Genomic DNA, 12,360 nt, shown 5'->3' on the forward strand with positions numbered 1-12,360 from the left:
CACGGGCGTGTCTGTGGCACCTCAGAGCGTCACAGCAGCTGGGGCAAGCAGTGGAGACCCCCAGTTGGGCCAGGTCCAGCCTTAAACTGGCCATGCCACGGACACTCTGAAGGTGGGCCCCACACTGGATCCTGCCAGGCTGAGCCCCCCCTTCCGCACTGTGGAGGAATCAGCAGTGTAAAGCCGGACGCAGCCAGGCCAAGCCCAGCACTGAGGTGGGGGCTCCTCTTGGCCCTCTGTTTAAAGCTGGACTCATCAGGACAAAGTGGAGTTCGGGGGGGGGGCCTGAGGCGGCCCCATGAAGTAGCGTCCAGGTCAGGTGCCCTGCCTGCCCTACCCTACAGATGACTCTGAGTAGGGATGCCAACCTCTAGGGCACAGGTGTCAAACTTGCGGCCCTCCAGATGTTATGGACTACAGTTCCCATCACCCCTGCCAGCATCATGCTGGCAGAGGATGATGGGAGCTGTAGTCCATAACATCTGGAGGGCTGCAAGTTTGACACCTGTGTTCTAGGGCAGTGGTGGCGAACCTTTGGCACTCCAGATGTTGTGGACTACAATTCCCGTCAGCCCCTGCCAGCATGGCCAATTGGCAGCATGGCAGGGGCTGATGGGAATTGTAGTCCATAACATCTGGAGTGCCAAAGGTTTGCCACCACGGCTCTAGGGGGAGGCCTGGAGATCGCCTGACTCTCTACCTGTTCTCCATCCCCCTGGAGGGAAAGAGCAGCTGGGGGGGGAGGCGGGGGGCGTTACCTCCCTGCTGAGCCCTGCCCACCCCAGAGGAAATGGGCAACCCTCGCCCGGAGGGGGGCCAGCGTGTGCAGCACCCCGGCAGGGCGGCCAGGGATGCCCCCCCTCTCCTTGGGGTCCGGAGTGTGCGGACCCAGCTAGCCTCTCGCCCCCTTCTCTTTGCAGACCCGGCCATGGCGGCGCTGTTCTCCCGATGCCTGGAGCCGGTGGGCTTCCTGCAGTCCGTGCACTCGCTGGGGCTGGGGCTGGTGGCCCAGCTGCAAGGCTCCGCCACCCCTGAAGAGCGGGCCTTCGTCAGCCGGCAGCTGGAGCTGCTGGAGCAGGAGCTGGCGGAGGGGCCGGGCCTGCTGGAGGACGGCGAGCTGGGCGCCTGCGAGGACTGCGTGGCCGGGGTCTTCGCGCAGCTGTGCCTGGCGGCGTGGGCGGGGCCGCCGCACGCCCCCCGCGAGGCCGAGCTCTTCCTGCTGGCCGTCGCCCGGGACAGGCTGGAGCGGCGGCTGCTGGGCCTGTGGCGCCGCGTGCAGGGCAACGCCGTGGTCGCGCTGCAGCGCCCGCTCCTGGCGCAGGCCGTCGAGCGCCACCGCCCGCGCCGCCCGCACATGGCCCGCCTGTGCCACAAGCTGAACGCCGTGCTGGGCGCCGGCCTCGTGTGCCTGCTCTGCGAGGCGGGCCTGACCCAGCGCAGCCCGGCCGCGCTGCTGAAGGTGTGGGACGCGCGCGTGGGGGCCCTGCACCTGCGCGCGCAAGAGGCCCTGCAGCTCTGCGCCCGCTACTTCCGCGAGCAAGCCCAGCAGGACCTGGAGCAGGCGCTGGCCGCCGAGGCGCCCCCGGAGCCCGCCGAGCTGGCGGCCGGCCTGCTGCGCACGCTGGAGCGGGATTACGACTGGCTGCGCTGGGCGGTGCTGGCCTGGCAGGGCGACGGGGAGGGCCGGGAGGTGCTGGCGCAGGGCAGCTTCGTGGCCGGCCGGGCCCCGTCGGGCCTGCGCGCCGTGGCCTGCTACGCCGAGAGCCCCTCCGCCCTGGACAAGGCCCGCACCCGCCAGCTGATCGGCGACGTGGAGTGGAAGCTGCCCAACCCGCCGCCCGAGGTCTACGCCAGCCTGGAGGCCGAGCCGGCCCGCGCCTCCGGCTACCTGGCCGGCCGCATGCTGCAGAAGCTGGCGGAAGGGCTGGGGCCCGGCGTCACGGTGCTGGTGGTCCCCGGGAAGCTGGCCGTGAAGAGCGGCTTCCCCCCCGCCGCCAGCCTGCTGCACGAGTACCGCCACCGCCTGGCGGCAGCGCAATCTGCCTCTTCCAGCTGGAGCGCGCGCGGAGCCCCAGGGGCGTAGCGAGCAGGCAGCCTGCGCCCGAGGGCCAGACCGCCCCTCCCAATAAAGTGTCCTGCTGTACAACCTCCCGTGTGCCTGGCCCGTTCCCTTCCCGCCGGCGCCCGCGCTTCCTACGCACAGAGACACGCTGGACTGTCCAGCCCCCTCGGGACACGGCGGAGGGCTGGGCGCGCGCGCGGGCGTGCGTGCGGCGGAGGGGGCGGGCTTTTCTCCCACAATCCCTGCGCTCGGGATCATCCACCGAAGCTGCGGGGTGGGGGGGGCGGGGGTGGATTCAGGGCAGAGAAGACGAAGCTTTTCTTCAAGCAGCGCGCAGTGAATGTGCGGAGCGGCTGTCCCGGGAGACGGTTGTGGCCGCCCACTCAGGAGGCTTCCCAAGGGGCGCGCACAGATCCATCGTGGAAGAGGGGCTCTGAGGATGGGCATTTGCTCCCTCCAGTTCCAATTTGAATCGCGGGGCGGCGGGGGGGGGAGCTGCTGCAGTCATGCAGCTGGGGGGCTTCCTATAGGGCACAGGTGTCAAACTCGCGGCCCTCCAGATGTTCATGAACTACAATTCCCATCAGCCCTTGCCAGCATAGCCAATGCTCACGTTGGGAGGGACTGATGGGAATTATGGTCATAGTGGCTACCAAGCTGTGTGAAAAGGATGCTGGGTCAAAGGAGCCTGGGGTCTGACTCTTCCACGAGGGCAGACACATCCCTGCGCCAGCCCTGCGGGTGAGGTTGGGGTCCCTTGCCCAGGCCCCCTGCCTAGAAGCCCCCGCTCTGCCCTCCCAAATGACTCTTCCGGTCCCTGCCGGCGCTCCCTTTCCTGCCCCCCCCCCGCTGCCCTGGACTGAGCCGAAAGCCCCCCTCCTCGGTGCTCACAGACCCATCTTTATTCACTCATCTACATCTGCAGGCAGAAGCAAACATCAGGCCGCGTGGGCAGGCCGCCCTTCGCCCCTGCTGTCCTGGGGGGCATCCCCACCTCTTGTGGCAGGGCATTTGAAGAAGGCAGCCGCCGTGTCCTGGGCAGCAGCGGGGGCCGTGGCAGCCAGAAGCGCTTGCACGCTGGCGTAGTGGTGGAAACTGGGTCCGTGGAAAGAGTGATATACCCGTCCCAGCCCGTGCACAGAGCTGTCCCGCATGGGAGTGGGGTGGGCAGAGCAGAGGGCTGGGGCCCCGACCTCACTGCAGCAGGTCCCGCGTGCCCGAATGGCATTCCTGTAGGAAGAATAAATTATCCCAGGGTTACCACACCAGGACCTGGGCTTTTATCTAGTTGTGGGCCCCTGGCCTCTCAGGACCACAGCAAGCTCCACTGGAGCCCCACAACAACAGGGCTGGGGAGGGGGTGGGGCTGCTGCCCATGGCCCCACCCACCCACTCCCCCCAGGGGTGTACCCTCCCCAGAAAGGTCCCACCAACCCTGGCCTGTGACTGCCTCTGAAGCCCTGGCACCTTCCCAAGTCTACCCGTGGAATGAAATCCCACTGCAGCCGCGCTGCAAGCCCGGACAGGCTGGGGCACAGGCATGGTGGCCGGGCCTCCTGGGGCTGCTGGCTACAGTAGCTGGTTCAGAGGCAGCCCGGGGGGGGGGGCAACCTGGAGGGGGGGCGTGGCCTTGATGTCCAGCTTGTGTGTGGGATTACTCAGGGCAGGATCAGTTCTAGAAGAGGGGGGTTGGCTCCAAGCGGAGAAATGAAGGGGTTTCCCTCTGGTAGTTTCCTTTCACCCTTTTCTTGTAGGGCGGCAGGATGGGTCCTCCAGGCAGGAGGCTGGCAGCCAGCCCCCCCCTCTCCCAGACCAGCCCCTCCTGTAGACTGATTCTGCCTACAGAGTAATCCCGCATTTGGAGCGGAGGAAGGGCTTTGGGAGGTCCGAGAGGCTGACAGGCAGAAGATCCAGACCTGTTGTTTTGAACGTTACACCCTCCCAACCAACCCCCACTCTCTCTTCCGGTACCTTGGATGAGATACAGATCCTTGGAGTGAGGGCAAGTGAAGGCAGCATCCACGGCAGCCACTCCCAGCTCTTCCTGCAGAGCCCGGGGGTATCCTGCTACGCGGCTGTAGCCCTGGGCCGAGCGGTAGATGGTCACTTGGGATCCCTGCGTCACAAGGGCGGGGAGCAGAGAAGCATCAGACGGAGCCCCAAAGTGGGAATCCCGCCCTGGCATGAATCCCCTCCACCCACCCGATGGCTCCACACCAGGTTCTGGTGGTTCAGGAGCAGCAGTGGCGCAGGAGGTTAAGAGCTTGCGTATCTAATCTGGAGGAACAGGTTTGATTCCCGGCTCTCTGCAGCCTGAGCTGTGGAGGCAGCTGATCTGAAATTCAGATTAGCCTGGGCACTCCCGCATGGCTGGGTGTTGTTGACCTTGGGCTAGTCACAGCTGCAGACTCTCTCAGCCCACCCACTTCCTGGGGGTGGTGTTTGTTGTGAGGGGGGGAAGAGACGCAAGGAGATTATCCCAGCCCAGCTGGAGTCCTCTGCATGCAGGAGAGAAAGGGGATATAATTCAGAAACTCCTCCTCCTCCTCTTCTCCATGAGACATCCCCCAAGTAGGCCCGGGTTTTTTGAATCCCCAGGCTGCTTTGTGATGGGGAAGCAAGAACTGCAGGCAGGAATTGTCCCCAGGGGCCCCAGGTGGGCAAGTGAGTCTACAGGGGAGAAGAGCAAGGCAGGGCCGGAGGAGCACACCCTGCAGGCGGCAGGACTTAAATGAGTTCAAGGCTGCCGGCAGGCACCATTTTGGCACCTCTCCCGTTTGTAGAAATACTGGCTGGTGGTTTGCCCCTCCCTTTCAAAACAGGCCCATGCCTGGAATAGGCCATTGCCAGGGTTGTCACAGGGGGACCCCCCCCCCAGCCCGCCTCCTCCCTGGCATGTCGCCCTCCATTCTCTGCCTTTTCTGCTCCATCCAGCAACTGGGTGAGGCTGCCGAGCCACCTCTCCTGGAGGCCTCTGCAGTACGGCCAGAGAGGAAGCCAGCCCACCTCCCCTTCACCCTCCACACATACGCCCCCACCCACCCACCCAAGCAGGCACCTGGATCAGGTAGAGTTTGTCCTCCCAGCTGAAGGCCGCGTCCACCTGGCCCTGCAGGTCCTTCCAGGTGTGGCTCAGAGCCCAGGCGTGCCAGCCCGTCCTCCTGGAGATCACTTGGGAAATGCCTAGGGAGAGGCAGAAGGAGCAGAGGAGTCTTTCTTGCTTCGGCCACAGGGGCAGCAGCGGCAGCTTCTCCTGCCCTCTTTCCCACAACCACTGCTGCTGCTGACCGGAGAGGCCTCTGTCCACGCACAGACCCGCCTCTGGGAGCAGAGGCGCAGGCAGGAGGAGAGCAGCACCCACCCACCCTCACCTCTCGGGAGCTGGCCCTTGCCCTCCCTCGCCCCCCCGTCCCCGAGGAGTCTACTCCCATCAGAGAGACCCACCTCCCCGCCTGCCTCCGTCCTCACCACAGAGCTGTCGAGTCGCCCGGAGTCATCTGAGGCCTGGAAGAGACTCTAATCCTGCGTGATCCCACTCTGCTTGTCCTCCTGGCAGAGTAGCCTGCGGGATACAGAGAGGCTCAAGCGGAGACCTTTCCAAAGCTCCAGGCTACACTCTGCACTTGCAGAGTGCTGAGCACACACACCCTTGCACACTGCCGCATGCGCCACACCTGCATACGCACACTGCGTAGCCCTCCCCCCCACTGAGCATCAATCACCCCGTTCTGTTCTCTGGGGTGGTTTTTACAATAGGGACAAAAAGCTAAGAAACTCCTTAAGGCAAGAGCTAATGGCTGGGATCAGACCAGAGTCCCTCTGGTCAGCTCTCTCTGCTCACCACTTGAGTAGCCACCAGGTGCCTTTAGAATCTCACAGGCAGGAGGAGGAGGTAGAAAGCAAGGAGTGCCCCCTGCCTCTCCACCTTGTGGCAGCTCTTTCTCTCTCTTTCTCTCTCTTTCTTTCTCTGTAAGAGCCTTCAGCCAGCTGGATCAGACCAGAGTCCATCTAGTCAGCACTCTGCTACTCGCATTGGCCCACCAGGTGCCTTTGGGAGCTCACAGGCAGGAGGTAAGTAATGGCCTTAAGAACATAAGAAAGAGCCTGCTGGATCAGACCAGGAGTCCATCAGTCCAGCTCTCTGCTCCCTACTTAGTGGCCCACCAGGTGCCTTTGGGGAGCTCTCACAGGCGGGCAGGAGGTGAAAGCAGGGCCTTAAGAACATAAGAAGAGCCTGCTGGATCAGACCAGAGTCCATCTAGTCAGCTCACTGCTCTCCCTGCAGCAGTGGCCCACCACCAGGTGCCTTTAGGGAGCTCACAGGCAGGAGGGTAAGCAAAGGGCCTTCTCTCTCTCCCGCAGCGCTCTTTTCTCTCTTTCTCTCTCTTTCTTTCTCTCATAAGAACTAGCCAGCTGGATCAGACCAGAGTCCATCTAGTCCAGCCTCTGCTGCAGAGTAGCCCACCGTGCCACTTTTAAGAGACTCCACCTTGTGAGCAGGAGGTGAAAGCAATGGCATAGAACATAAGAAAGAGCCTGGATCAGGCCGAGTCAAGCCAGGTCAGCTCTCTCTGCTGCTCCTGCAGGTAGCCCACAGGTGCCTTTAGGAGCTCACAGGCCAGGAGGTGAAAACAGTGGCCTTAAGAACATAGAACTAGCCAATGGATCCAGACCAGAGTCCATCTAGTCCAGCTCTGCTCCTCGCAGTGGCCCACCAGGTGCCTTTGGGAGCTCACAGGCAGGAGGTGAAAGCAAGGGCCTTGGAACATAAGAACTAGCCAGGCTGGGATCAGACCAGAGTCATCTAGTGGCTCTATGGCCCACCAGGTGCCTTTGGGAGCTCACGTGCAGGAGGAGGTGAAAGCAATAGCCTTAAGACATAAGGGCTTAGCCAGCTGGATCAGACCAGAGTCCATCTAGTCCAGCTCTCTGCTACTCGCAGTGGCCCACCAGGTGCCTTTGGGAGCTCACAGGCAGGAGGTGAACGCAATGGCCTTAAGAACATAAGAACTAGCCAGCTGGATCAGACCAGAGTCCATCTAGTCATGCTCTCTGCTCCTGCATAGTGGCCCACCAAGGTGCCTTTGGGAGCTTCACGTGCAGGGAGGAGGTGAAAGCAAGGAGCCTTCCTGCTGCTGCTGCTGCTCTGACACCCGGAGACTGGTGAAACACTTGCAGTGGGATTGGGAGTTAGGGGATCAAGCTAGGCAAAAGAGATATTTATTGAAGCTTTGTACCTACTGTCTAAGTGATTTCTAAAAATAAGACCTGATCCATTGATAACAGCAGCCCACAAGGCCTTCAAATCTACAAGTCACAAAAATCAAGAATATAAAATAAAGAATAAAAAAAAACTTTCAGTAGATTACTGAAAGGAGGAACTATCCCACTAGAGAGAATTATCAGAACTCCCCGCATAGACAATGAAACACTTGAAAAGATCAAGGATTGTATTGCTGATGGCTGGAAGAAAGCAAAAGACTGTTCTGAGTTCATCCCTCAGAACAGCTGAGAGGGATTGCATTTGGCATTTCCCATTAGTGAAACAAAACAAGCATTCACTGAGACAGTTCTTCAAAACCTCAAGGTTACAGATAAGGCAGGGGAGAACTAGAACAGCATCAACCCCAATGAAACACAGCATGACAAGAGGGAGGGAACAGCCCCTGTGGGGTTAGATTTCTGCAGCAAGGGGTTTAATAAGGAATAAAGCTTCCTTGGTCAAAGGTCTTATAACAACTAATGTGTTTGTCTGGAGACCCTGGGAAACCTGTAGCCAATCTCTGGAAATTTGGGGGAGGGTGTCTGGTGAGGGTAGAATCTGGGGGGGGGGGGGAGAGACAGGGCTCAGCAGTCACACGGTTCTCTAGAGTCTGCCCTGCGAAGCTGCCGCTTGTCTCCAGGGGGGCGGCTATCTGTTCTCTGGGGATCGACTGTTATTCTGGGAGATCTCCTGGGGCCACCTGGAGGATGGCAACCTTGCAGCTCCCTGGCACAGGGTCACTCTAGCCGTGGCCTGCCTGGCTGCTGGGTTCTCAGTGGGCAGAAGTTCTGAGCTGCCTTCTAAGGTCACCCCAGGTGGCAGATGCGCTGCAGTAGTCCAGCCTCAGTGGGAGCGAATGGCAGCAGGTCTGCCTTGCTTTCTAGGGCTGACCTTGAGGCAGCAGCAGCGAGGCCTGAGATGGGGAGAATGCAATTTCCCCGGCATCTTACAACACCATGAGCCTGGGGCATCTCACAGAATCAAGAGGTTGGCAGAAGTGGGAGGAACACGGCATCCCCTCCAAAGGTCAAGCCGGATGCTGCCCTGGACCAGCATGATGCTCATCACCCTTCTAAGAAAGGGGGCCCCACATTCACCCAACACACACACAGATAATTTTATGTGGGTTCACTTTCGACCTCATCCGGGCAGGCTGTGCACACGCAGCCAGTCTGCGGAATAAGGGGAACAGAGTGAAGTTCCGAGGCTGGAACACCAGTGGAAACGCGCATGCCAGTGGGCGTGGGCAGCGGGCGGCAGGACTTGCGGGGAACACACGCATACTTATGGCTTTGGCTGTCAAAAGGCCAGATGGAAAGGAGAACACCACCCCCCCACCACCCGCCACCTGCCACGGGCAAAGTGCATGTAGAACACAAGGCCGTTAAGCCTAGGCGGCCTTCCGCGGAGCCTGGCCTTTCTGGCTTCTGACTGGCAGCTCCTTTCCAGGCTCCCAGACAGAGGTCAGACATTTGGTCCGTTCCGTGATGCTTTCAACTCGGGGTGTGGGGGGGGGGGGCTGACTTCTCCATGCAAAGCAGAGGCTCCGCCCATGAGCTCGGCCCCTCCCAACAGCCACGGAAGAAGGCACAACCCTTTAGTGCTTTGATTGGGTGTTCCTGCATTGCAGGGGGTGGGGCTTGTTGGCTCTTGGGGTCCCTTCCAACTCCATGGTTCTATGACTTACCTCTCCCCGGGCAACGCATGAAGTAGTCCCTGGCGTCCAGTGGGTGAGTAGAGCCCAGCTGCCAGTGACCGGAGGTCAAAGCTGGGAGCCCGTTGCCCACCTGGAGGCAGTAGTGGCGCTCAGCCGGTGCAGGAGCAGCCAGAACAGTTGGCGGCTTACGCTTGAATGCGCCCCATCGCTTTTTTGGTTTGCAGTTTTCCAGATCTGCGGATAGGGAAACCTGCAAGGAAGAGGAGCCTGTAGAAGGGGAGGTCAGCGAGACACTGGGCGTGAATGCTGCCCTATGCGCCCTCGGATTTTTTTTTAGACAGGTGGGGGGGCGTTTGGAGTTAAGAGAAGCCCCATACGTTAAATGGTACGTGGGCTGCACGAAGGCCTGGGAGCCAAGGCAAGAGTATTAGCCCATGCCCCCAAAAGTGGAGAATAATAATATGGCATTCATTAATTTGCAAAGCACTTAAATCCCCTCTTCGTTCATAAACGTCCAAAGGTAAGATTTGTAACCCTCTCCTCAGTTGTCAGCCGGCACGCATTAGTGTCCCGTGGGAATTAGTTGTTTGCAAGCCTACAAGTTCCCTATGTGAAAGGTGCCTGGCCCAGCGTGCCATGCGTGACGTGTGCTTCCACAGACGGCACCATCCAAACATTTCCAGCCGTAGCTGGGAGAAATGCAAAGAATAAACTTGAACAGATCTCTGCTGGCCTCACACTGTGTTCTATCGAGTCCTGGGTGGGTCGAAATACCAGCAGGAGGGCTGGGCAGTGAATTTCAGCCCCACAGCCAGGGGGCCCCACAGCCTCTGCGGCAGGAAGGACTTCCAGACTCTGGCGGCACAACAGGCTTAAAAGGTGGTTGCTGGGCAGGGGGAGCGCCTTCCAAGAGAAGGCCCCAGGGATTCCTGGTGCTTCAAGTCCCACGGCCCTGCCAGCGTTCCTGGGGCAAAAACAACCCTGTAGCCAGAGGAGCCTCACGGTCCCTGCAGTGCTGGCCAGCCACGCCAAAGGATCTGCTCATAATGACCATCACTGTTGTGGCTGGGCTGGCGTAAAGCTGAAACGCATCGCTCTTGACATAAAAGAGCCGCACGGCTGGGGACATCATAGGATGCTGCTATAAGGAATTTAGCGCTACGGTGCGGCACACTGCATTATCCCTCTGGAGTGGACACTCGCTTCACACTGAAGACCTGGGTGCCAATGGTGCACACACTCAACTGTCTCAGAATCGCCGGCTGACGGTGTTATTTCAGTGGTACTTGCAGTCGAGATTAGTGAACACATTTTGGCCGCTGAGTGAAGGCCAGTGGCCCAAACCGATCTGAAATTTTAGCTCGCAAAAGTGCTGTGACAAAATATCTCTTCGTGTTAAGTCATTGTGATTTTAGACGCATCAGGCAGGCTCTCAGGGGCCATCTACTACAATGAGATGGTTTTAATGTGCATAAATGCACACAGATATTTGCTGCAACAGCCCAGCCAGCGAACTGTCTTGGAACTCCGAGGTCCCATTTATCTATCCAGGGGCTATTCCTAATGGAGGCGGCTGGGCAGCAGGGGGCGCTCTTAGCCCACGGGAACAGGGGAGCTTCCCATGGCCCCGCCCCACTTCCCCAGGAGGGGGCAGGAGGAAAAGGGCAGCTTCCCCCAGCGCCAGCCCTCCCCACGCCAGCCCCCTTTGAGGCTACAGAGCGAACAGCCGAGCCTCCGGCGCCCAGGTGAGAGCTCACACCTACACCCACCTGCCCCTTGGTTGGCCCTGGAATGGGGGCAAAGGGGGGAGGCAGCAATCCAGGGGTCCCCCGAATCACTCAGAGGCAACTTGTAGTAGCGGCTGCCCCCGCCGGTGAGCCAGGTCAGAGGGAGCCAATAGGAACACCAGAGCCGACCTGCTCGGCTCCTCCTCACACCTGAACCTGCGGGACTTTGAAGGTGCCAGGTACCCCTGCCTGGCCCGTCTGCAGGGAGTGGCGCTACTGAAACCACACGGATGCTCCCAGCCGGCCCTCCTCGCCGGTTTGCCACCCGTGGGGTTGCCCTGCCTGCCTGGAGTCCCCACTCTCCCCCCCTCCCGGCCCGGACCCCCTCCCCGGTACCCTGCCCAGAGTCTCAGACGCAGCATAGCCTCCCCACTCCTCCTCACCCCTTAAAGAAGAGGGACGTCTCCCCTGCGCCTCCGCCCGGGGGGGGCACTCCTGCAGCCCGGCATCCAGGTCCCGGGACACTCCTTTGAACCTCTTCCCTCGGCCAGGCAGTAGGAGTGGCAATTACGTCCCAGTTTGCAGCGAGCGTAGGCCCACACACGTTTGTTGCCCTGCACAAGGCAGCGGCGGACACCGTAGTCCAGTCATTAGGGACCCCCCACACGCCACTGCGGACTCCACAGCTAACAGTCCCCGTTTGCTCCCCCACCCCCCACACCCAGAAGCCCAGCAATGGATGATCAGCTCCTGAGCAGACCACACCCCTCTCCCAGGTGACTGAAGGGCGGGGGGGGGGGTTCCTCCCATCCCAAAGGAAGATGCTGGGCAAAACCACCAGGTTTGATGCCCCAGGCGTGATGTGCCATTGCTTAGCGGTATTACACCCCTGTCCCCTTGTAGCTACGCCCAGTGGTGTATCTAGGCAAACTGGAGTTTGGCACCAAACTTTCAGGGTATCTTTAGGGGACTCTCCTAATGAGATACTACCAGGTTTGGTGAAGAGTTTGGTTCAGGGGGTCCCAAAGTTATGGACCCTCAAAGGAAGTGTAGCCTCATCTTCTGTTGGCTCCCACGGAAACAATGAGGATGGGGGACAACCCTTTGGGAGATCCACTTGCTGGACTCCTAGAACCAAACTCCTCACCAAACCCGGGGCATCCCACCCAGAAATTTTTGGTGCTGCTAGCCCACAAAACTGCATGCCCCTCTTCCAGGCCAAAAATGAGTGGAAAAACACCTGAGGAATACAAAAAAATCCCACCTGAAACGGACCCTGCAGTTTTTTAAAAGCCCCCCACAGGGGGCGCCTGGGCAACTGCCCACTTTGCCCAATGGGAGAAACGCCTCTGCCCCCCAGACCTGGAAGAGGAAGACGTTGTCGTGAGCTTCTGCGTGGCCCAGGTGGTGAAGAGCACTTGAAGCGCTTGTAAGCCAGGGCCTTGGAGCTCCGGCCAGGAGGCGTTGATGGGCTCCGCTCGGCCGCTGAACCCTTTCCAGACAAAGTCCCCTTGCTTGGGAGAAAGGCTGAGGGGCAGGGTGAGTGAAGTGCACCACCCGTGCCAAAGGGGCACCTGCTGCCCTCTCTGCCCGGATCCCAGGCCACGAGTGTGATGCCTCCTGCCTGCTGGGAACGTTTGCTCGGAAGCCG

The 12,360-nt window shown here is 60.3% G+C and overlaps 1 protein-coding gene across 1 annotated transcript; it reads right to left on the reverse strand.

Moving 5' to 3' along the window:
• Positions 1–2,941: 2,941 nt before the first annotated feature.
• Positions 2,942–5,742, reverse strand: HPX (hemopexin). The gene is made up of 5 exons (XM_048493998.1): positions 5,710–5,742; positions 5,434–5,566; positions 5,121–5,245; positions 4,034–4,178; positions 2,942–3,293 (listed from the first exon to the last, which is right to left on the reverse strand). The coding sequence occupies exons 1-5, from the start codon at positions 5,740–5,742 to the stop codon at positions 3,001–3,003; spliced, it is 729 nt and encodes a 242-aa protein (XP_048349955.1). The 3' UTR covers positions 2,942–3,000.
• Between the last annotated feature and the right edge of the window lie 6,618 nt (positions 5,743–12,360).

This window comes from Sphaerodactylus townsendi, linkage group LG04 (assembly GCF_021028975.2).
Source record: "Sphaerodactylus townsendi isolate TG3544 linkage group LG04, MPM_Stown_v2.3, whole genome shotgun sequence".
NCBI lineage: Eukaryota > Metazoa > Chordata > Lepidosauria > Squamata > Sphaerodactylidae > Sphaerodactylus > Sphaerodactylus townsendi.